Source organism: Pogona vitticeps, chromosome 9, assembly GCF_051106095.1.
Source record: "Pogona vitticeps strain Pit_001003342236 chromosome 9, PviZW2.1, whole genome shotgun sequence".
NCBI lineage: Eukaryota > Metazoa > Chordata > Lepidosauria > Squamata > Agamidae > Pogona > Pogona vitticeps.
The window spans coordinates 16782118-16806339 of NC_135791.1; the positions used below are offsets into that span (position 1 = coordinate 16782118).

Consider the following 24222-nt stretch of genomic DNA (forward strand, 5'->3'; position numbering starts at 1 on the left):
TTGTGGCGTCAGCTTTATTCCAAGAATTTAAGAAATGCACTCAACATTCTGAGTAAATTGTTTTGGAAATAATTCAACATAAAAATGTGGCAAAATAAATGAAAAAAATTAAAACCATTAATTTATTGCTGTAAATTATTATTATTTTAAAAAGAGAAATGGCAGTCAATCGTGCCAAAACTGATTTAAACCTCCTATTTCTGGGAGAAAATATGTTCTTTTTACTTGATTCAGGAAGTGGAATGGATAGGGCTCATGAATGTCTGAAAACACTTCTGTGCCTACAGCATATGAATATTCTCCCTGTCTATTTCTCAGCTCTTGACTTAACAAACCTAGCCCTGTCATCTCTACCAAACAACTGAAATATACCCTCTTGTTAGGTGTAAAATCTTAAATAGTCCAAATACATTTTAGTAGACCAATGTTGTTTACACGTTACAGCAGTATACTTTTCAATCTGCACAATACTCAAGTTCTCTTCTACCCTGTTTTTCATAAATGTTTGGAAAAGGTTTTGTTTTCCAGCTTTTGGTTCTCCAGTTTTAGACTCCAGCTACCAGAAACTTTAGCTAGCAGGACCAATGGTAGAAGACTTGAAGAGTTACAACCCCAAACGTTTTGAGAGCCAAATGGTGAGTACTGGTTCCATAGCCTAACCTTTTAGGAGTCAATCTGGTGATGAGCAAATGATGGCATCAGAGTCAACACGTTAATTGGGTTCTCTGTAGTTTGTGTCTCAGAGCCTTGGAAGTATTCTATCATTTTATCCTCAAAAGGACACAATACCCACCCAACACCATCTTTCCACCATGTCCATTCTTTGATTTTGTTAGCACTGACATTTTTCTTGTGGTGGCTTTGTCTTCCTCTTAATACTGCTAGTTCTCCTATGAATGATTTTCACGCCATCCCATCCTTCCTGCAGGTCAATCTCCTTGTTTTTCAGACTCTCATAAATGGCACTGGCTATGGTTTCAAAGGCCAAATCTACGTTGATGTTGTTTTTGGCAGATGCTTCAATGAAACGTGTGCCCAGAGAAGTTGCCATTCCTTCTGCTTCCTCTGTGGTTACCCTGTTGATAGACTGAAGATCACATTTGTGGCCCACCAGGAGGAAAACGACCTTCTCCATAACATTGGTGACTTCATTGTACCACTCAAAGATGTTCTCAAAGGATCGCCGGTTCGTCATATCAAAAACAAAGAGAACTCCCACTGCATTCCGGTAGAAGGACCGAGTGATGCACCTAAGAACATAAAAAAACAGATTTATTCCTCAAAATCTTCTTCCATGATGTTTTGCCTACCAAAATGCCAATCCATCATGCCCATGTCCAGAACTATAAAACATATTCATGTCTTCTGGATGAAAGTGCTTGTCAGTGTTTTATTTGTGAGATGGAAACAATTCTGACACAATTCATTCAAAATGGGATAACTGACTATAATTCATATTTATGCTCTGTTTTGAGCTGATTTAATTGGAAAATGCCCAATTTGATGATAGGATTGAATGTAGAAACATATTCTTTCAGTGCTTATGATATGCCACTAATAATAGTCTTTCTAATCAAAAACAAGTACTGTAATCTTCACTTACAGCAATGTTATGTTGTTTTTATTTATTGTGTGATTGTGTGTTCTGTGCTGTCAAGTTGGAACTGACTTACAGCAACCCTAACAGGCCTTTCAAAGTAAGTGAGATATTTAAGGAGCAGTTTTACTAGTTCTAATCCCTCTGTTTTCTGGAGAGTAGGGATCTGAACCCTGTTCTCCTAGTCCAGCACTCTGTTCACAACACCAGAGGTCTCCAACCCCAGTCCATGGCCTGGTGCTGGTCCATGGCCTGGGCTGGACCGGGCCACAGAAACAGACCTCCTGCCCCACCCCTGCATGTACTCACCCCCGCACAGCTGATTTGTGTATGCATGCGCTCCAGCATGCCTGTGAGAGTGCTGCGCCGCCGATTGCGCATGTGCACGAGTGCCCGCACAAGCGCTGCTCTGCCGTTTGCACATGCGCACAAACGCGCGCATGCCTGCACAAGAGCCACACTGCCATTTGCACATGTGCACAAGCACACACTTGTTTGTGCAAGAGAGGGCATGCGGTTGTTCGCGCATGCGCACGAGCGCGGGAGGTGCCCTGCCTTCCCCAGCCGATCCACAGGGTGAAAAAGGTTGGGGACTCCTGCACTACACCACAGTGGGAATCCCATTATTATTGTAATACTTGCTTATTAGAAAAGATATTCCTAGGGCTCTAGAAGTTAAATTAAGTGCAGAGGTTTCCAGGGTAGAGGTGAGTTTCTTAGGAATTTCGCCAGGAATGACAAGATAAGGGACCAAGCCATGGCTGTTTCGAAAGGGGTAGCTTCGTTAACCTACAGCACTAGAAGCCAGGAGTTTTAATACCCTAGAGTCACGTTTTGTTATAACATTTCAATAGGAGTAGATTTGCAACAGAGGCATTTTCTGACATTGTCATTAGAAGAGTTAGAAACAGTATCCTCCAATTTAATCTGCTTACCATGTAGAGATAAGTTTTTCCTGCATATCAAGTTGAGCTTTTGCTAACAAAAACAAAAAAACCAACAGCAACCCAGGCAAAAAACAACAGAGATAAAAAAAATTCTCCCAACAAATCTACAGCATTTTTGCGGTTGAAATACTTTTTTCTCACACCCAGTGGATTGGAAACAAAAACTGTGCCATACCACTTTTTGATAAGCTATGACTCTGAGAAGCACAAGTGTTGGTTGTCAGTAGCCCCCATTCAGGAGGGGGCATTTGAATTCTCAGCGCATTCAAGAAGTACAAGACCCATTAACCTTAAACCCAATCCTAAACCTAACTTTCAACATACTAGGATTCCCATGAGAAGTCACCCAGAAGTCCCTCAATTCACATGTTTTCAGACTGCTTGGGCAAAGGTTAAAGACCCAGTGTGGTGTGGTGTAGTAAATAGCGTGGCAGACTAGAACTCGGGAAGCCTGGGTTCAAATCCCCACTCACCAACGGAAACTCACTGGGGGAGCGGGACGGGTAAATTCACTCCTTAAATATCTCACTTACTTTGAAAGTCCTATAAAGGGTCTCTATAATTTAGTTCTGCCTTGATAGGACAAAGCAACAAGCAACAATGGTTGAAGACAATAGCCACAATCCTATTGTAACAAAAATTGTGCAAGGGTGTTCTTGCCAGCTGTCAGTTATGTACCCAGTTGATTGTGTAACCAGGGGAAAGCCTGGGCACGTGACAGACAGACAACTAGGAAATATACCTGCCACTGCTTGTGCAGTTGACCTTATGGGATCACATATAATTGCAACAAGATTCTGGTCTAATGTATTTATTATAAGAGAAGCCTTTGTTGTATAGAAACATGAAAGACCGCACTCTTTGGTTATCATTTGTTTTTATGATCTTTGCATACTTGCCATCCATGTTGTTGCTATGTGCCAATAAATTGAAATTGACTTACAGAAACCCTAATAGGGCTTTCAAGGAAAGTAAGATATTTAAGAAGTGGTTCTACCAGTTTCATGCCCCCAGTGAGGTTCCATGGCTGAGCAGGGATTAGAACTCAGTTTTCTAGACTGTCCTAGACTGTCCCATTATCCACTACACAAAACTGGGTGCTGCCACCATCTATGACATAGATTCCATTTAAGTCAGAGGAGGGCCCACAATCTTTAAGACAATGACTTAGAAGAAATAGGGAAAGTAGCAGGCTAGGCAAATGGGGAAAAACCAGAAAAAATACTTTGCAGGATTACAGGTCCAATAAATTACTGGTGAGAAAAGTAACATTTTAAAGTTCTGCATAAGAATGTGCACTTATTTCAAGTTGCCCTTTATCAAGCTGCCCCATGCATTATTTTTTAAATTTTATTTTATTAATAGGGCCCTTGCATTGTTAATAGCTACACAAACAGACAGCAGTTCATCAGATAAATCATATATCAGTACTGACTCTGAAAAAGAGTTGATAGGAATACCATTGTCTGCATAAAATCAAAGTTTGGTCAGATTGGTGCAATAATTAACTCAACGAGGTAAGATACGGTTAGGCTTTTCTTGTCTGCCTGATAGCATTTGTTTTCCCTCCCAGCGAAAAAACAGAGCCAAACAGAAATCGTCCTGAATCAACAGAACCCTCACCTTCTGATTCCAAATAGTCTTGAAACAATCACCTCCAATATGAAGCCAACTCAAGTGAGGTTATTGCTCTAGGTAGGCAAAGGGTGCAGATACACTGTGAGCAAGGCAATGCGAGGATTTCCCTCCTTGCCATGAGATGGGAAGATTTATTTCAAAAATAAGTTACTGTATTTTTTGCACCATAAGACTCACTTTTTCCCCACAAAACAGGGGTGTGGAAAGTCTGTGCGTCTTATGGAGCTAAGAAAACAGATTATATTTTCCTGTTTTCTTCTCCTAAAAAATTGGTGCGTCTTATGGAAAGGTGCGTCTTATGGAGCGAAAAATACGGGTACATTTAAAACTGTTGGTTTGTTTGTTTAAAATATTTTTACCCTGCCTTTCTTCTTTAAAAGAACCCAAGGCCACTGCAGTAATGATTGCCTCGTTTTGTGAATTAGTAGAAGCAGTAGCCTTGGATCGGTTGTCTCTATGCTTCTGAGCAATCAGCCTACGCTGATTGCTCAGAAACATTGATTGAAATAATAAACCCTTTTGTTTATATTTTATTCAAAATATTTTTACCCTGTCTTTCTCCTTGAAAAGGACCCAAGGCGGCTTAGATCATTGAAAGACAATGTTTAAAGCTAAAAATAGTGAGTATATAATAATCAAAAAGGATAAAAATATTACCAGCTTTTAAAAAAGCAAGTCAAAAAACACATTCAAAACTCAACAATCCATTTAATCCACTCAAGCATCCAGTCACTAAGGGAAGCTTGTTGTACTCTTTCTCTGTGTTGATACTATACAGAGAAGATACACTAATTGTGCCTAATGGCAATGTTTTCAGATTATGGAACCCCCCCTCCAAAAGCCCACATTTGATGTCTCCAACTCCACTATAGCTGGACACATTAGTCTCTCAGTTTCCATTCATGAACCTCGAACTCCGTCTTGGGGGCTATAAGGTTGCAAGCAGCTGACTCAACTGATATTTGGGAGCTCTCTGCCTTAAGAGGGGCTGGCTCCAGGAGGAAATGGTCTCAGTCCTTTCAATGAGGGGAGCTGGCAGCTGATGCAGGACCATCTAGTCTTCTGATATGTATATTTTTCACACTGGCCTATAGTTATAGTATATGGTTCCCTAGTAGCACAGTTCAAAATGATCCATCCTTCTCCTTCAAGAGCTTGCCCATATCTTTTGGGCACAGAACTAGGGCACATTTGGGATGCAAAGTAGCTCTTTGTTCTTGAGTACTTAAAACGGATGGAACAGAAGAGAAGGACCTTTTAAGTACCAGCCAGATTGCACCAAATTTCACAGTGCAGGCAGGCCCATTGGCTGCTCTGCAACCCTCCAACTCAATGGAATTTAGCAGCACCTGGTGAGGGTCCATATACAAGATTTAGGGTGTGATCAGAAATTGATACCACACATGCTTTGGACCACTGGTGGCATGATCTGGTTTGAATTTTTTTCTGACAATCAGTCAAAATACAGGAAATCCTGAAGCAGCTCAACTCTGCTCTTGCCCAACCTGGAATTTTTGATCCAGCAACAGGGCTACTGTTTTTTTTTTATTCTTAATTTTTGGAGCTGGGCTGGAACGATCGAGACTAGATTGCATATACAGGGACGGGTCACTTTAAGGGAGATTCCACCAGTGAAATGACCCTTTCCAGTGTGATCCAATGTGATCTTATATTGCCATCTGATTGTTTCCTTGATATGATGTTCTAAGTAACCATACCAAGATTCCTTTATTTTAAAAATTGTTATGTGAGTTGAAGATCTTGGAAAAGTTACTGTTTTGTACATCAAGTCCCAGAATCTACAAACCAGCCAGGCCACCTTGCTTGGAGATTCTGGGAGCAGTAGTTAAAAAAAAAAAAACAGAGGGGAGTGCATACAAAGAATCCTTTTCGAGCTCTGGAAATTATACCTTACATGTTTTTTCTTTCTGGATCTGCACAAGAACTGAACATTCAGCTGCTCTATTGCACAGGATGCCAAGCTGGCCCGAAGCATTGATTAATATACTGTTTTGGAGCTGACATCACAAGAAAGCTCCTTGCTCTGAGAAAGTTCTGGTTAACCCCTTCTGGGCAGGTTGGCTGATATTAACAAAGAGCCTAAGGGCAGCTAATTATAACATAGAATCCCTTCCTTTCTCAACCAAAAAGCATCCTGAGAACGTGGTTAACATCATACAAGGTCTACAGATGAATTGGGACAAATGTGTAGACCAAATCACAGCAGACCTGGCAACATGCTTTCTTTCCTAACATAACCTACTTTACAGGATTATTAAGCAGCTAAAAATGTATACAGTGGTGCCTCGCTAGACAGTTACCCCGCATGACAGTTTTTTCGCTAAACATTGGCTTTTTGCGATCGCTATAGCGATTCACAAAACAGTGATTCCTATGAGGGAATTTCGCTGGACAATGTTTGGTCCCTGCTTCGCAAACCGATTTTTGCTAGACTACGATTTTGATAGCTTCTGCTGCGCTCACAAACAGGTGCTTTCGGGACCTAAGCTTTGCAAGACAGTGATTTAAACAGCTGATCGGCGGTTCGCAAAGCAGCTTTCCTATGGCCGATCTTCGCTAGACAACTATGATTCTTCCTCATTGGAACGCTTTAAACAGGTTTCAATGCATTCCAATGGGGAAATGCTTTTCACTAGACAATGATTTCGCTAAACAGTGATTTCAGTGGAACGGATTATCATCGTCTAGCGAGGCACCACTATAGCTTGTTTCTTACTCCCTGAGCTTCAAGGCAGATGGGATGCAAATGCAGTTTATGCTTATTTTTCTTCTGTTCAGTTACTGAGTATTAAATGCTATGAATGACAGGTCTTTTTTGTAAAAAAAAAGTCTGTAGGAAACCAGGAACTTTTCAGAAACAATGGAAACAGATTTACAGACAGTGTACCTAACTTGCATCAGTGATAGAGTTTATAGCTCATCCCCCTCTTCTTCAACTTATGTAGGGTCTTTTCTCACCTGAATCTTTCTTGTCCAGCTGTGTCCCAAAGTTGTAGCTTCACCTTGATGCCTGGGGGCAGCTCCATCACCTTGCTGTAAAACTCCACTCCCACAGTGGGACATGGGGATGGGACAAAGCATCTCTCCATGTAGCGCCTCAGCAAAGATGTTTTGCCCACCATGGAATCCCCCAGCAGAAGGATTCGGAATTGGTAGTGGCAGTTGTCATTTAGGCTTTGGACCAGAGACAGTGGTGCTGATGCCATCTCAGAACCCGGGGAAAGGACACTACGGAAGGTTGTGTCTTCTGGACACAGGCCAGTCCTTTTGAGAGAGACAGGCTGCTTGATTCCAGCTTTAGGAGAACTCGGGTTGGGTGAGAAGATTCCTCCACCGTTGTCGGCACATGAGCCTTCTCCTGCCCTTGTCCTTAAACAAAGAGAAGCCTGAGATATCTGATAAGGGAAGAACACCATCCTTCCCCACCCCTTTTTGCCCACAGAAACCATTCCATTCTCTTTTCACCTCTCTCCCACCCGAATGAAAAAGCCTGATATGTATCAGATTTTAGTCAAACACAAAAGAGAAGGGCTGAGGGACGGTGCCAGGAGAGGGACAGCACACTCTCCTCCGATGATTAACCCTGTTCTCTTTGAACCGCCACTCAAGTCTGACTAACCCAGCATTTTAAGCATTGTGAGATAAAATTGCCTTTCCTTTAGTGATGATAAACGTAGGTCTTCATCCTAACAGGACTGAAAGGCTCTTGTGCCTGCACAGCTAACTTCTTGATACAAAGGATGACAGACACTCCATCAACCAGATTTTAGCCTTGACTGCTTCTTCAGAGTGTTTAAGTCCAGACCAGTAATCATCTAGGCTAGTCCCGGAATCCCCACCCACCCCCCAACCCCAGCTGAATTTCAGCTGAATCAGAGCCTCCTACCTTGTTGACTTCTAAAAAGCAGGAGGCGAGAGGGCAGCCCAAGGACCCAGCACCCCCCTCCTGCTTTCCTTTTGCGTCTCCAGGAGCAACTCCTCCGCCCCACGTGCTTCAGAAAAAGAGATAACACAGGTCTGGGATGAGATTCTGGTTGAGAGATCGAGCTTCTTCGCTTGCCCTCCTCCTTCTCTCCTCACTACCAGCCCTTATCTAATCAGCTCACCTGCCCCCAACAGTCATGTGCCTGCAATTTCCTTCAAATATTGTGGATGTTTGTCAGTTTGTCCTAGAATAAAGAATGTCTTGCTGCTATACCCATGGGTGGCACATAAGAGATTCTTTTTTAAAAAGGTTTGCATTTTTCTGTGTCACTGTATGCTTTGCTGTAATATGTATATATGATTTGAAACATATACATCAATGCTGTGTCTTGTGCTTTAGTTTCCAGAAGCCCGTGTAGCAATGGTTTTCTTACTGTTGTCTGTTTTTCAAGCGCTGTATATTTACTTCTATTCGTAGTTGGCTCTGATGAAGATCTGTGGTTGTTTATTTCCATTAAGTCACCTCTGACTTATGAGGACCCTGTGAATGAGCCATCACCATTTTGTTTTGTCCTCCACAGTCCTGCTCAACTCTTGTAAACTGAAGCCTATGACTTCCTTTAGGGAGCCAGTCCATCTCGCATTTGGTCTTCCTCTTTTCCTGCTGCCTTCCACCTTTCCCAGCCTTATTGTCTTTTCCAGAGAATCCCGTCTTCCTATGATGTGCCCAAAGTAGGACAGCCTCAATTTCAAAATTTTTGTCTCCAGAGATCGACTGCTTGAAGGACATGTTCGTCTTTCTGGCAGTCCGGGTATCCACAAAGCTCTCCTCAAACACCACATTTCAAATAAATCATTTTTTTCCTGTCAGTTTTCTTTACTGTCTAACTTTCATACCCAAACATGGTGATTACAATCTTCCAAAACACATTTCGCAATGTTAAACAATGATCACAAGCACTTTTTTTCCTTCTCCTTGTGGTTTTATTTCTTGTTAAAATAGCTTTAGTCATGAGGGGGGAAAAAAATAAGTTCAGCCTCAGCTATTCTTGAATGATTTTAAAAAACCCACTTTATTCAGTGTTCTAGATTTTGTGAAGGGTGTGCAGCCCATTTTTTCTCTTTTTAATGAAAAACATAATAAGAAGTGACAAAGTTACCATAAAAGAAATATAACAAGTAGTGACAGATAAATTTTAGGTATAATAGAAAAAGTTGACCAATCTCAATCAAACAGACTGAACTGGCTCAAAAAACTTCGCAGGTTTAACTTCCAAGTAAAAACTTTAATAAAACAATAAAAGATCAAGCTTTCAACAGGAAAACACATCCTGTCATCTTCAGGATATATTTTCCTGTTGAAAGCTTGGTCTTTTATTTATTTATTAAAGTTTCTACTTGGAAGCTCAGCTTATGAAGTTTTTTGAGCCAATTCAGTCTGTTCGGGGATTGGTCAACTTTTTCTATGATGCTCCAAGAAAGCAAAATGGCTTTTTATTCAGGTATAATATTGGGGGGGGGGGGAACTCCCTAACTGTTAGAGCAGTATGGCAATGGAACCAATTACCTCAAGAGGTAGTGAGTGTTCCAACACCGGAGACATTCAAGAGAAATTTAGGCAACCGTCTGGCAGATATCCTTTGATTTGTATTCCTGCACTGAACAGGGGGTTGGACTAGGTGGCCTTATAGGCCCCTTCCAACTTCATGATTCTATGATTCTGTAATGTTTCTAAAAGTTACTTTAAATTAGGTATTTAAAAAGTTACTTGAATTTGGGTATTTTTAGAAGCATGAGAATAACCTCTTAAAGTGCAAAGCGAAACAGTTGTTCCAAGCTGGTCCAGTTCAATACCAGATCTGTCCCAGCAAATTGGTTAAGGTAGCTTCCAGTTTGGTCTTAGAGGAATGGCACACCCGGCTGTGGACTACAACCAGCAAAAAGTTATATAGTAACGCTTTGCAGGATTCACTGCTAGTGTAATCAGTTTCAACAGGCGAAGGACATCCTTTTCAGACGCTAAATGATTAAAAAGCCAATCAGAATTTGGAAGAAATGGTAGCTGTCTGGATTAAAGTTCCTAGAGAAACACAAAAAAGTGTAAGGAAGAGCTAAGACAGCCAAGACGTATCTGCCTCTAACAAAAGCAAAGGAAGTTAAAATCCTTCCCATCATGTTCTTGCATGTTGCTGGAGCTTCTGCATTTATTTGCTAAAGGATCATTCTTGGTTTGCCAACAAGGAGTTTGCAAGCTAGCAAGATCAAACTTCTTTCTCACCTGCACTCTGAAAGGATATCTGTGGAAGCCAACAAAGTCACAGAAAGGCTACTGTCTCATCTTCTCCATCCGTGAAAGTTTGTCAGGAGATGAAATAAAAAGCAATGCTATTATGTTACTTCCATTTCTCTATCTTTGTATACCCAGAAACATTCCTCTGCATACAAGGTGTTACTGTATTCCCAAACAAGAGGCTGAACTATACAGGTGTTTAGCCCAGTTTGGTCCACTCCAGGGATGGGCTGGTTTGCTTCTAAAGACAGCAATGACTTTGCCCCCATGAGCAGCCTTAATCACATTTTTCTGCCCCCTGTCAGAGGTTTTGACTTCTTTTGGTGCAAGTATGAGTGCTCTGTTTTGGTCCATTTCCAGAGCATGTGATCACTGGAAACAGACCAACCCCCCCTCTCAATTTGCCAATATCACTTCAGGATATTAACTAATTAAACACTTCCTCTGCTCCTTGGTGGAGAGGCAGAGGAGGTGATTTTTTTCCTTAGCCTCCATTAGAGAAGCAAAAATGTGCTGCATCAGTTATTTTTAAAAAAAATCATTTCTTTCCCTTGTCTCAAAGGACTGGTCGATAAACTGCCCATAGCTGAATTGGCCGCAATGGCAGTTTCTCAGCTGACCCTTTAAGACAAGGGAAGAAATATATTTGTGTACATGTATGTGTATTTGGATGCATCAGGCTCTTGGTCATGCCTTTAAGTCGAGTTTTAGAAGAGGTAGCTTAGTATGGACTATTTATTTATTTAATATTGCATTTATACCCCACCTATCTAGTTGAACGACCACTCTAGACTAGCATATCAAAAAAACTACAAAACGAAAATAAAAATAACGAAGACAAAAACGTTGTGGCACCTTATGCTATATTTTAATGTGAGTTTTTGTGGACAAGTCTACCTCTTTTTATTTTATTTATTTGTACACTGCCTTTCTCCCCATAGGGGGACCTAAGGCAGCTAAAGGTCTTAGGTACGTGTATTAGGTATAAACATACCTAATACACTTCTCTTAAAGATCACTTGTAATCTGAAATTATGGGTAGTAATGCACAAATGTCTCTAATTATAGCTTAGTTGAACATAGTTGACAATAATCTATTTAAAAGGGAACAAAAGGAATTAATTATTTTTATGATAACAGTGGCAAGGTTGATATTTGCAAAGAATTGGAAGATTAATAATCATCTTAATATCAAGGAATAGTATAAAGGAATATGGAATATGGGTATCATTGATAAACTAACCTGTGAAACCAAGATTACAAAAGGAATATTGAGTACAAATGGTTTTAAAGAAATATGGAATTTATTTTTGGTACTTGTATTTGAGAAAGGGAAAGGTTAAGCTCCTGGAGATGAATCAATATATTTCTAGTAGTAAATGTAGGGTTACAAAACATCAAATAAAATATAAATATAAATTAGTCCTGAGGGTGGTGGGGAGCATAGAGTTGAAAGTGAATGTTATATTTGTGTTTCTTGTTTATTTCTTTTTAAGTTGATATGTCAGTGGAATTTTGTTTATGTGTTGTTAGATTTAAAAATATTTTTAATTAAAAGAACAGGTATAAAAATATCGCTTGTAAAACATATACTTACATACATTTTAAACAGCAGATCGAGCAGGGTCACTTGAGGTCAGAATGCAAGGATCACACGAAGTTTGCTTTATTTGTGTAAAATATGTATAGGCCACCTTTTTCCTAAAGGATCCAAAGTGGCTTACAGCATTAAAAGAAAAAGACAGAAGCTAAAATAATAAATTATCACAATGTTTAAAAAGAATTATACAAATATCATATTAAAACATTATAAGCAAGAGCAATACAAGTAAAACAACAGCTTGGGATGCCAGACCTCCTAGCAACCTTGTCAAGCCTGTTCCAGCCTAATCCAACCCAGCCATATCGACAAGCCACTTGTGACCATACCCTGGTAAGCAAGAAGACGGCAGACGCAGTTCGAGAGGCAATGAATGGCGTGTTCTGCTACTCACATTTAGCTAGATCTGATGCTGTCCTGTAAGAGTCTGTAACTAAGACTGAAGATTGTACAAGATGAAACAATGGCATGCTGCTTGTCTATGCACTGTTGCCTCTAGTTCATTTCCTTTTCATCCTGTTATATTTGAGGCTGTAAGCTCCTTGGGGCAGGGACCTCTATTTTTGTACTGTACTCCATGAAGCACCATGCACACTCAGTACCATACATTTATGATGTCACTGCTGCAAGGCGTAATCCTTTTTCTTAGTTTTTAAACCAGGGTTTATTTGGGGTGGGCGGGGTGGAGTGCAGCGTGCAATATGTTATACAGACCATCTTCCTCAATTTAAATGTACTGTACATATTTCTGCTTTATTGAAATTGTGCATGCTCCTTAATCTTTTCAGTCTGAAATGACAATATTAGGTTCTACTCAAGAGAGAGCATTAGGGCAGGCCATTACTTCTTGTGAGTAATTTCCTGTATGTTTTGTCTACAATGTTCATTGGATTCCCCATGACTTGGACTATTGGAGCAAGTCAAGTTGATACAGCATTCATGGCTTCAGGTCTTGCTAGCCAGATTCCGCCCCCTCGGCTTCTTAAGCATACAAATGTCAGCAAAGTGCAAAATTCAAGACAGAATGTAAATTACTTACTGACAGGAAACTTGATCTTTTGAGACTATAGCTCCCAGAATCCCACAATTCTGGGAGATCTGATTAAAAATCTGTTGAAAATGGCGCTGTGTTGTTATCAATCCAGCAGCACTTCCACTTATTCTAACCAGTAATGGCAATCCCAGCTTAAACGTCCACTTCTGACAGTCGTTTACTTCACAGAGAGGCAAACCGAACAATTTTCTCAAGGTAACTGCTGTCAGCGGGATCTTTACCAGGTCCAATTTCTTTACTGCTTGTGAGCACAATCTATATATTTTTGGTTCTACTTCTCTTTACTAAGAAGAGAGTAGGCACTGCTATCGGTGACAGCAAATATAATTTATTAAATGCAGTTTGTGATATCTTCAAAGCTTCACTGCTTGTTTATCACAGTGTCAAATGATGCAACCACACAGCGCTAGCTGAAGACATTTTATCAGAGCCTTGCGGTGCGGTGGTGAAACTGCAGTTCTGTAGTCAAGAGTCTGCTGAGGACCTGGATTTGATTCCAATGGGCTCACATAGCCGGCTGCAGGCTGACTTAGTAAATTGAGCACCTAGCTTGCGGGGGGGGGGGATATGTAGCCTGCAAAATTAAATTGCAAACTGCCCAGAGAGTGCTTTAAGCACTATCGACAGCATATAAGCAGCACATTTTATTACCTAAGGTGAAAAATGAGATGGCCCCTCCTCCTCATTCCTTGGGCTGGAGCAGCCTGAACTGGCAGTTGAATCTGAAGGAATGAGAGTACTGGCCATTTACCCCCACAATTGACATCCAATTGGGCATGGATGAATTTGAATCGAAGCTTGGTGACTACACATCTGAGAGCTGAATGTGGGGAAGCCTGCTGTGGAATTGTCTTTTTTTGTTCAGCCATCAGGACTGGTTCAAACTTACTGCAAAAGCAATGATACCGTGTTTCCCCCAAAATAAGACAGGTTCTTATATTAATTTTTGCTCCAAGAAACACGTTAGGGCTTATTTTCAGGGGATGTTTTTTTTTTCATGTACAACAATCTACATTTATTCAAATATAGTCATGTCATCTTCTTCTGGTTGCTGCACAAGGGTGGAGGGCGAGGTTTCACTGGACTGGGACTTATTTGGGGGGTAGGGCTTATATGACGAGCATCTTGAAAAATCACACTAGGGCTTATTTTCAGGTTAGGTCTTGTATTTTCGGGAAAGCAGGGTATTGCTTTCATCTGCTCTTTGCTGGTGTGACTGCTGATCCAAAGCAAAGGCGGCACTTGTGGGTGTATCAGTCCCCCCTTGTCTCCACAGTATTGTGTTTCTTCTTCAGCAAGAATAAGCTTTTCCTACAGCACTTAAGAAATGAATAAAGAGAGAGAGACAGAATGCCAACCAGCGCTTCGATAGCTCAGTAGCTTAGGCATCTGGCTTCTGAGCCAGCTGTTGGGAGTTCAGTTCCCCCACTGTGCATCCTTGTTAGGGGCTGGACTTGATGATCCACAGGGTCCCTTTCAGCTCTGCAGTTCCAAGATAGCTTAAGGCAGCTTCTGCTCTTGGAGCTTAGTGTAAATTGTCCTCTGCCTCTATCCTTCTTGACTTTTGAAAATCTAGATTTCTACAATGGGTCCAACTTGGGGAAACCGAAATTCCAAAAATCAGTGGATCAGCCTGCATTTCTGCTGTCACGTTGTTACACCCAGATTTCCACAGGGGCAATGAGATAGTGTTACAACAGTGGACAGTGGGATGCCACGTGGCGTTTAAACGTTGTGTAGTGTATCTATTCTCCAACGGTGTGTTCAGGGTGGACACTCCAAGGAAGTTCCCTTTGCTGCCTCAGCATCTGCTACCTGAGATACTCTTCTCCCTTTGCCTGATGGGAGGGCCGGCTGTGTTGCTGCATTAGACACTGCAAATTGTGCCCCTTTCAGTAGTTATTAAATTACAGTATCTTTTTTGAGGTGAGGTGTCCTCTCCTCCTCCCCCCCAGCAACCTTCCCACGTGTCCTGCACGGCAGGTTTGTCAGAATTATCCCTTGAGAAAGGTGTGCAGCCACTTACTCGCCACACATCACAAACAGCATGCACTGTGCTGGTGTACCTGAGGGGAGACTTAATTCTTGTCAGCTGTGACAGAGACAACTTAAAGAGGATTTTTTTTTTTGTTTATCCTTTTACCCCCAATTAGATGCTCCACTCAAATTTCATGACCAGTTCTACCATCAGGCAAGCAAAACAGATCCATGGGCTTTTCAGATGTTTTGGACTCCAGCTCCATGTTGATAAAGGGAAGTCTTTATCAGCATGGTCACTGGAAAGGAACAACGGAAGTAACAGACCCACCAGCAGGAAGAGGATTGGACCAAATGGAAGAGAGCAGATATGGTATGAGACAGCACCGGTTTTGTTAAAAGTGAGAGGATGATTGTGCTCAAGGTTAGAACTGCTGTCACAATGCTGCCCCCTGGTGGCCAACTGTGAAGAGCTGTGCTTGATTTCTGCCGGCTGAATGTTTCCTGGGACATGGAGAAATGTGCTCAAATCCACTCGCCTGGGGCTTGCACCAGTGTTTCTAAGTTTATTGACTGAATCCAGCAAGTCATACAGAGAAACTGACCCATAGAACACTGCTTATTTTATCAGGGTTGATGCTCCAGCAAGAAAGAAATTATTAGCCTTGTTTGTTTTTTCTTCCATGAATCCAAGAAAAGCTCATACAGTATATTTATTTATTTATTTATTTATTTATTTATTTATTTATTTATTTATACCCCACCTATCTAGTCAATTGTGACCACTCTAGGCGGCTATATGGATGTATTACTGCTGGCAGTGAGTGAAGCAGTACAGTAACATCCCACTGTCCCACTGTTCTTATATTGCTCTGCATGTTCCTCTCTGTCCTGTATAATTCTATTAAAATAATCATTTAAAGCCCCATCAGCAGTCCTGGAACTAATCCATCCATAGCCAGCAATCATGATTGCTGAAAGTGTATTACCATCAACTAAACTTGAGTAATTTCAAGTCCATTCAAGTGCATGGTGTTATTTCTGAAGCTGCCATGAGGGGGAGCTACCACTTAATTCTGCTTTGAAGAAACATAATCATCATAACCTTTACTGGCATAAAAATACAGAAAACAGCAGTACATAGTTTCAAGGTAACACCTAGCCATTGTCCATAATCTGTAATTTATAAATGATTAACTGTATCCAATAAAATTAGACAGGTGTGTTTGTTCAAAATTGAGTTCTTTGCCACTGAATTAATAAACTAATACATTCTGCTCGCTGGCTGGTGTAGGTTTTATTCACAGCGAGCCGAAGATCGTACAAGATCGCCTCCTCCGCCTGTCTGGTAAAACCAACAAGGATTAAACAAGGATTAATTCCAGATTTCATGACGAAGAGTCACGAAGAGTCGGACACGACTAAACGACGATGACGAATTCCAGATTTGAAGACCAAATGTCGCTGCACATGGCAAAAGCGTGTGTTCCAGAGACATTTAAAGAAACAGTGAGGGCTGCCCCTAGAAAAGTGACTGAAACAGCACAGACACGCATGTCATAGGCAATTGTGTGTTCTCTTTAATTCCACCCCTCCTACAGAATCTGCAGTTTATTTTCTTTTGAAATATTATGTTCTGGCTTTTCCTATCATTGCAGTTGGTGAAATTCAGGATTTTAAAAAAAAAATAGCTGGAGATGGACCACAGGTGGTAGTAGTAGTAGTAGTAGTACACTAGTAGTCGTGCAGGCTCTTATCAATGGCTATGTTGGGTGGGGATGATGGAAGCTGCAATCCGAAACTCCAGGGAGGCAAAGGTTCCCCACCCCAATTTAAGCAACCCACGGCTTGAAATGATTAACACTGCTTACATAAAAGATACACTAAGGCTGGGAAAAAGAGAAAAAGCTGTGTGGTCCTCCTGCACAATGCAAAAATGGGGTTGGGGGGGGTTGGGTGATACCTTTATTATCCCTGTGAGATTACTGAAATACAAGCAAATTTCAAGCCTTATTTTAAACATGAATGCTTGGCCGTTATGTTTGGCCTAATTGTGCAATTTGATGCTGGCTGGATAGTTCAGTGGTTTAGATCTCTGGCTGGGAAACCAGAGGTTGGGAGTTTAATTCCTCACTTTGCCTATGTGGCCTTGGGGAGGCTGCACAGTCCCAGGGCACCCCCCCCCCAGAAGAAAGTAATGGTAAACCACTTATGAATACTATATTGTCTAGTTGGAAAACATTGAAAAAGGTCACCATAAGTCAGAATTGACTTGAGGCATGTGAATAATTTATTCATTACCTCATCCTTGCCATCTGGTGGTTCAAACCTGAACTTACCATTCTCAGAAAATAAGGCTAATGGTGGCATCAAATCACCCCATGTGGCCCTTAGGCTTGCAGACTGCCCACCCCTTTTGATTCTAACTCAAAAGAACCATATTCTATGTGGCAATAACTGTACGTATCTGATAGAGAAGCCAGGTAGCTATGAAATGGAAACTGGCAAATAACTCCTCCTTCCTTTGTCTGATTTCAGTTTTGTCTCTAATACTCAAGAAAAGCCTGCCAGCTAATTATCTTCCTTCCTTCCTTCCCTCCCTCCCTCCCTTCCTTCCTGGCTTTTAACAACACCCTATGCAAACAACTGCACAGTCTCCAAGAGTGCAGCTAAAAGCATTTGCTGCAGAAAAACCAGTCTTAGCACCTTAACAACTTAGGCTGCAATCTGCTGCACGCTGAGCCAGATGTAAGTCCCACTGAACTCATTGGGGCTTACTTCCGAGAAGCCATGCCTCTGCTTGCTAGAAATTTCTGTACTGCATCATGATTTCTCATGTTAAATGTCCAAAGCAGTTCACAATAATACATGCCTCGCAAGACGATTTTAATTCGTTCCATGGAAATCGCTGTCTTGCAAAAACATCATCTTGCGAAACCCAGTTCCCCATTGGAATGCATTGAAATCTATTTAATGTGTTCCAACTGCGGAAAAATCACTGTCTTGTGAAAATCGTCTATAGAAGACACCGTCTTGCAAAACATAGTTCACCATACCATATTGGGAAAAAACAATTCCCTCACCTGCATTGCCTTTGGAAATTCAGTGGGTCTCAGATGGCCTTCCTCTTCTTTCTCTCTCCAGCAACAAAGAGAATGAAAGAAGTCAAAGCAGCCCACTGGCTCTTGATAATGGTGACTCCTTTTGCCCTGATCCTTTACCATAGGGGAAAGAAAGAGGAAAATGCAATACAAGACATCACCAGGACTTGCTACCTTTGCAATAGGTCCTGATGAGGAGAAAGGGAGATGAAAAGAAATCTAGAAAAACCAGGGAAATGACAACTACAATCTCCCATTAACACAAATTATGCAGTTGTGTTCCCCACATTTGCACAGGTATAAGCACTAAAGGATTGTGGGAGGAACACCTAGCTCCTGATGGGGGTCCCGCAGGGAACCCCAAAACACTGAGGAGCTCTCTTGGCCTCTGGCAGGACTGAGGCTGTGCAGCCCTGTACTGAGTGGGAGGTGCAGCCAGGGGGTCACCATGCCTTGGAGGGTCAGGGGACAGAAGGGGTTTGAGGTGCAAGGGCCATTCTGACTCATACCTTGTAGGGGAAATACCATGTCATAAAACTGGTTTTCCCAGGGGGAGGCTCATACATTACACTTTGGGTGTGTTGCTGATCCCTGTGATTTCCCCAAATGTGGGGAACTCAATTGCATAATTTGTGTCAACAAGAGATTACATTTGTGATTTCCCTGGTTTTTTTTTTTTTTTACAATCTCTTTACCCTTTGTGTTTTCATCATCCTCTATTATTTAAATTTGCAGCCATAGCCCTGTTGGTGATGCTTTGCAAGATGGTTCCCCCCACCCATTGAAACACATTAGTCGCATAAGACCGACTTTTTTTATTCCAAAAAAGTGGGGAAGAAAGTGTATGCTGCTGTTTTTCCAGGAGGCAGACCCTGGAAAGCCAGCAGCATACACTTTCTCCCTCATTTTTTGGGGATAAAAAAGTAGGTCTTATGTAATTAATGTGTTTCATTTCTTGTGAAACAGGGTAAAAAAAACCCCTGTTTTGCGTGGCAAGGACCTAAACATCGTCCAGTGGGCAAGGACCCAAACATCGTCCAGTGAATATTGCCCATAGGAACAATCGTTTTGTGAAGCGCAACATTGCTCAAAAAAGGGCACCCGTACAAGGCACCTGTACAGGAAAATCGATACCTCAAAACAATAAATGAGCAAAGATCTATAAAAACAATGGATAACACGGATATCAAAAACATACAAGATCATGTGCCACAAACTGCCCCCATAGGATTCTTGGAAAAGCACTTGATTTCAGCCCCAGTTTTCAAAGGGAATTTCTTAACTATCCCATGGCAAAAGCTTATGACATAGTGACTGTGTGTGGATTACACATATATACCATATATATATATGGTATTTGCCATTTTGCAAACACTTGTTCAAATCACGTTTCCTGTAATTTTTAGTTGATTAGCAAATTGCTTCCACAATAACTTTACAGGCTTGCATGCCCTCCAATCTGAAGCCCATCATGAGGAAATACTGTAGATTGTTGCAATAAGAACAGTGAGGACTTTCCATCCAAACACTACATTTTTTAAAAAAAGAATAGATTGATGACAAACTGGGGAAAGGGCGACAGAACATCCTTATTGTCCCATTAATAAAATGAAATCATGGAATCTCAAAGAGAACATAGCACACAATGGTAAAGATCTATTGTTAAAGAAGCGCCACAGCTGAAGCAAGGGAATGGCAGACGAACGGGGACATGAAGCATTCTAGTATTATCCCAAAAAAAGAGGACAACCAAAGGCGATCGCTGTAGGGAATGCTGGGAATTGACATGTCAGAGGTTTTGTCAGCCACTGTTTCTAGAGCAGCAGGGTGTATCTGGATCAATCCAGATAATACACTTAGTATCTCTGCTGCCTCATCTCTGCATTTTGCATTTATTATGCTCTCTTCTGCGATTGGTCCCTGAAAGGTAAGCACAAGCTTCATTTGGATTTTTGATTGCTGAGATGTGCATTTCAGAAATAAAAAATCCTCTTCGAACAATAAAACCGGTCAGTCACAGGTGATCTGCTTTCCTCCTTATTGTCTACTTGGGCACTTAACAATCATAACAAAGGGTCAAGGGGACGTGGTAAGGTGGAAGTGGTCTTTGGAGTTCTTTATCTCCTGCTGCATAGTCCCGATGACTTCATCGTCCAAGGTCACAGCTTCGGACTCATCAAGCCTCAATGCCAGAGACATTGACCACTGTATTTTTTCCAGACTTGGAAAGCATTTTCCTGTAGAAAGAGGGAAATAATTAGGTTCTTCAGAAGATGCTTTGACTTCAACTCCTCCTCAGTTTCTTTCTCTGGTTTGCCCCACAAAACAACTCAGCTTTAACTGTGAGAGGAACAAATCCATGGGACTGGTTCTACAAGATGATCAACTGGACTGAACACCCTGCCTAAAAGCTTTGGGTTGGATCTAGACCAACATATTTAGAACGTAACCCATCAATCTCCTTAATCCACTCCTGGTATGAATGAAGTTCAGCTGAACCCATTTTGTCTACAATATTCTACATATTGGCTTCATAATAAGGTTCCAGTTTCAGTAGCATAGAACCGTGTGACAGATTGCAAGAGGCACATATTGAAATCTCCTGATCTTTCCATTGTATCTTACAACAATGAGACTGATATGCAGCTACCCAACTGCCCCATCAATTGATTAGATTGATGGAAGGAGGAGAGAGACAGAGGGAGAAGTGTACACCATTGGTGAGCGACATCAGTTGAAATTCTTATTCAATGGATCATCAATCCTTGGTTTGCATCATCTCCAAGGCCTGCCCTTTTCTTTCTCTCACAAACTCACCCGTTGCTTTCAATGCCTGTCCGAGCTGAATTTTTGCCTAGGATGTTGTTCCGGCAGTACATCAGGAAGCCTCGTTGGCATCTGTAATAGCACGAGACATCCACCACCAACAAGACCAACAGAAGGAGGACGGCTAAGACAATGGCCAGGATGCTGCCTGTCCCCAAACCTTTGTCAGGAATATCTGAAAGAGAAGAACTTTTTTCTGTAAATGCCAAGGAAGTAGGGGCCAGGATGCCTGAGTCTTATGCCTAGGCTGAAATCCTGTTGCTTGACATAGTAAATCACAATGGAATAGGTGCAGGGATAAGTGGGAATCTGGTTAGTCAACTCCTCCATACCTTCCATTGATTCATAGAGATCTACTAAATGGTTTAGGACCTCGATATTTGGCGGAACGTCTACTCCCACCAAGCTCTACCCATGTCACTCGCACGAGCCAGGAGGTGAGGCTGAGGAGTCTGACGCCAGGGGAAGCCTGGAAGGAATTAACAAGAAACCAGGCCTTCTTGGCGGTGGCTCCTCGCCTCTGGAACAATCTCCCTCCTGAGATTCATGCTGCCGCCTCGCTGAGTATTTTTAAAAGTTAACTAAAAACTTGGATGTTCAGGCACGCCTTCCCCTCCAGTTAATATTTGCTTTTTCTCTTCTCTTTTCTTTGGAGTTCATTTTTCATTTTTCCCATCTTGAAGTGTTTAATATTGATTGTAATAATTCTTTTTTTATTGCTATTATTGTTACATTATCGTGTTATGACTTTGTAAGCCGCCTAGAGTGGTCATATCGACCAGATAGGCGGGATAAAAACAAACAAACAAACAAACAAACAAACAAACAAACAAATAAATAAATAAATAAATAAATACTTTAGTAACTTACTGCTCTAAAGTTAGTCACAACTGGAGTAGGTTCATTTGAATGAATGGAACTTTGGAGAACTTGGCTCACCATTGATTTAATGAGCCTTCTCTAGTGTGACTACACCCACACTAAGCAACATGATTTCAGCCTCTGCGGTATTTTATTCCTGCCCCATAAGTGGAGTCGACACATGCAGGCTGCTGGATCAGTCAGTAATTGAGAAGCAAGCTTTTTGTAATGTTAATGGCTTGTCATGGTCTATTCAAGACCAACCCACCCTCAAATACTTTGCTTTACAAACAGGGATGGCTTGCAATTAATTTCCCAGCAACTGGGAGAATTGCAGCTGGGCTCAGAAGGAACAGGGAAGCTCAAAGGGATGTCGTAGTCCCTGGTACTTAGTATGTCCCAGGGAGCTGATCCTGTCAGCCCTGATTCCACTACCCTGCTGGGCCTGACAGCCTGACTTCTGGCCAACTGGTTGAAGGCTACCTGTTCATAGTTTACCTTCTTTAAGAGTAACCTTTTTCGTAGTGTTGCCCAACTCATTGATGGCTGTTATGAGAAGTTCAGAAATATCTTCTTGTGATGTTGGCATGAACTGAAACAAACATTTAGGAAAAAATATTTACTGCTTTATCCCTGTGGAATAGGGCAACATTAGTGGGTTTATTTTTCTGCATCACCAAGTTCTCTAAAGTTCTGGTTATTATGCTCAAGTGCATTTTGGTTTTGGGGGGTTATAAATCAGGGGAATTTCTATTCAAACTGCTCGTTGTTCTGTTCACACCTCCTTATTGTTTGCAAATGAGACCGTTCTGGATACTCAAAGACTGTAATTAGGAAGAGGGGTTCAATGTTAGCATATAACACACAGGATACAGTGCTATGTGGGACCTCATACTATGCAAAAAACAAGTTTCAAAGTCCACTTATATATTCGTAGCATGTACTCAGGAAGGTCCCTGAAGCCAGTAACAAGATACATGGGTATTTCCATAAAATGATCGATATGCAGAAGCTTCTCTGAAGACCCAGGAGGATCTAGGAACTGCCTTCTGCTGACAGAAGGGTTCTTCTGACTGATATTGCATCCACCGAATATGAGAAGATCTCCCCCTGCATTGTAGTTCACCCAAATCGTTATGGCCTCGCAGCCCTCTGGCCAGTAACCTATTTCTAGTTCCAACTAGAGTAGACTCATTAACTTCATGGGTTTCATATAAGTGTTGACTTCCCACTTAACTCTCATTGATAGATGAGGATGTGGTATGATCTGTGGGTTAAATGGGCTTACCAAAAAATCACATTTTTCTTCATAAATGGAATTGGAAGTAGGAAGAAGCAGAATTGTCCAGACCATTGCCACAACCTTTTGCTTTTTCCCCAGCTCCAAGTCCATTGCATGCCCGTTTTATGTGGGTGTTTCCTTTTTTCTTAATGGAAAAATCTGTCTATCTCTGCATCTCACAAATGATCGTTTCTCATTTTCTGATCATCAGCTGATTGTGAATTAGATGAGCAAATCTCTTCAGCTAACTAGGGACTAGACTGGCCTCAGGCTAATGGGATTGTCGTTAGTGTGAAATAGAAAGTAGAAGCCATTCTTTTAGCATCTGAAGATCTTTCCTCCCCATCCCCATCCCTGGGGTTTTACCTGAGAGGCACATCTCACCTGTAAAGACACCATGTATGTACCTTGGTCCTCTTCCACCACCTTGATATCATCACCTTCAAAAACCTTTCCCTTCCAGGAAACAGTGACAGAAGGAGACGGGTTCGCCAATATGGTGAAGTTGTATTGAGTGGGATTCCCAATCTGGGTGGCCGAGGATTCAGCCATAGGGAGCTGTATCCTGGGAGTGACTGAGAAAGCAGACCAGATTAGCTGTTGGCATTTGAGGAGACATCTTCCCCTTCACGTCTTGTTCTTCCTTTCCTGTGTATACCTGATGCTTGCACTATCTTCTGATACCCTACCCGGCATGCCATGTTGCCGATGCATAGTATATATGAAATGTATAATATAACAGACAGTGCCACTAGATAAAGAATGCTGCTTGAAAAGAATCCTTGTCACCATTTCTCAAGTTGTGTTCCAAATCCGAGGTTCCTCAAACATTTACAGGTTCCCCAAACAAAACGACAGTAGTGGCACAAAAGCAATGTTCTAAAATATAACTTTCCCACCACTGCTCATCTTCCTTGGTCAGATGTATTCCTGAATGGGAGGATGATGTATTCTAAAACACTGTCATGACTCTGACATGGGAAACCCAGAGGCAAGAGCTGGATGGTCAAAAAGCTAAGGGACTTGAAGAAACACAACGAGAGTCAGAATTCACTTGATGCTGGCACACTAATATTATTATCCAAAAAACACCAGGCACAGTCA

General features: G+C 41.5%; 2 protein-coding genes and 1 non-coding gene across 4 annotated transcripts in view; 1 reads left to right on the plus strand and 2 right to left on the minus strand.

Annotated features, from left to right (window-relative positions):
• On the minus strand, nt 1–17993 carry RAB42 (RAB42, member RAS oncogene family). 2 transcript variants are annotated; one of them, XM_072979528.2, is made up of 3 exons: nt 8090–17993; nt 7162–7572; nt 1–1250 (listed from the first exon to the last, which is right to left on the minus strand). In XM_072979528.2, the coding sequence occupies exons 2-3, from the start codon at nt 7407–7409 to the stop codon at nt 833–835; spliced, it is 666 nt and encodes a 221-aa protein (XP_072835629.1). In that variant the 5' UTR covers nt 7410–7572; nt 8090–17993; the 3' UTR covers nt 1–832. The 2 variants fall into 2 exon arrangements, with proteins under 2 accessions (XP_072835629.1, XP_020633424.3); XM_020777765.3 differs by lacking the exon at nt 8090–17993 and having other exon boundaries at nt 7162–8030.
• The window catches only part of LOC110070120 (neural cell adhesion molecule 1-B-like), a 13931-nt gene continuing 5467 nt past the window's right edge, over nt 15759–24222 (minus strand). The window contains exons 3-6 of the mRNA XM_078380235.1: nt 23503–23693; nt 22335–22428; nt 20967–21150; nt 15759–20386 (exon numbers count right to left, since the gene is read on the minus strand). Coding sequence (XP_078236361.1) covers nt 20326–20386; nt 20967–21150; nt 22335–22428; nt 23503–23693 — 530 coding nt within the window. The 3' untranslated portion in view covers nt 15759–20325. The remainder of the gene's footprint in view (nt 20387–20966; nt 21151–22334; nt 22429–23502; nt 23694–24222) is intronic.
• Nucleotides 18651–18816, plus strand: LOC140702135 (U1 spliceosomal RNA). Its single transcript, XR_012081187.2, has one exon. It is a non-coding gene; the product is annotated as a U1 spliceosomal RNA (small nuclear RNA).

Excerpts from the sequence above, each read along its gene's own strand:
- RAB42 (XM_020777765.3), bottom strand. The coding sequence starts at position 7,652 with ATGGTTTCTGTGGGCAAAAAGGGGTGGGGAAGGATGGTGTTCTTCCCT. Across the intron at positions 1,251-7,161 it reads GCTGGACAAGAAAGATTCAG|GTGCATCACTCGGTCCTTCT; the intron begins GTGAGAAAAGAC and ends TTATGTTCTTAG.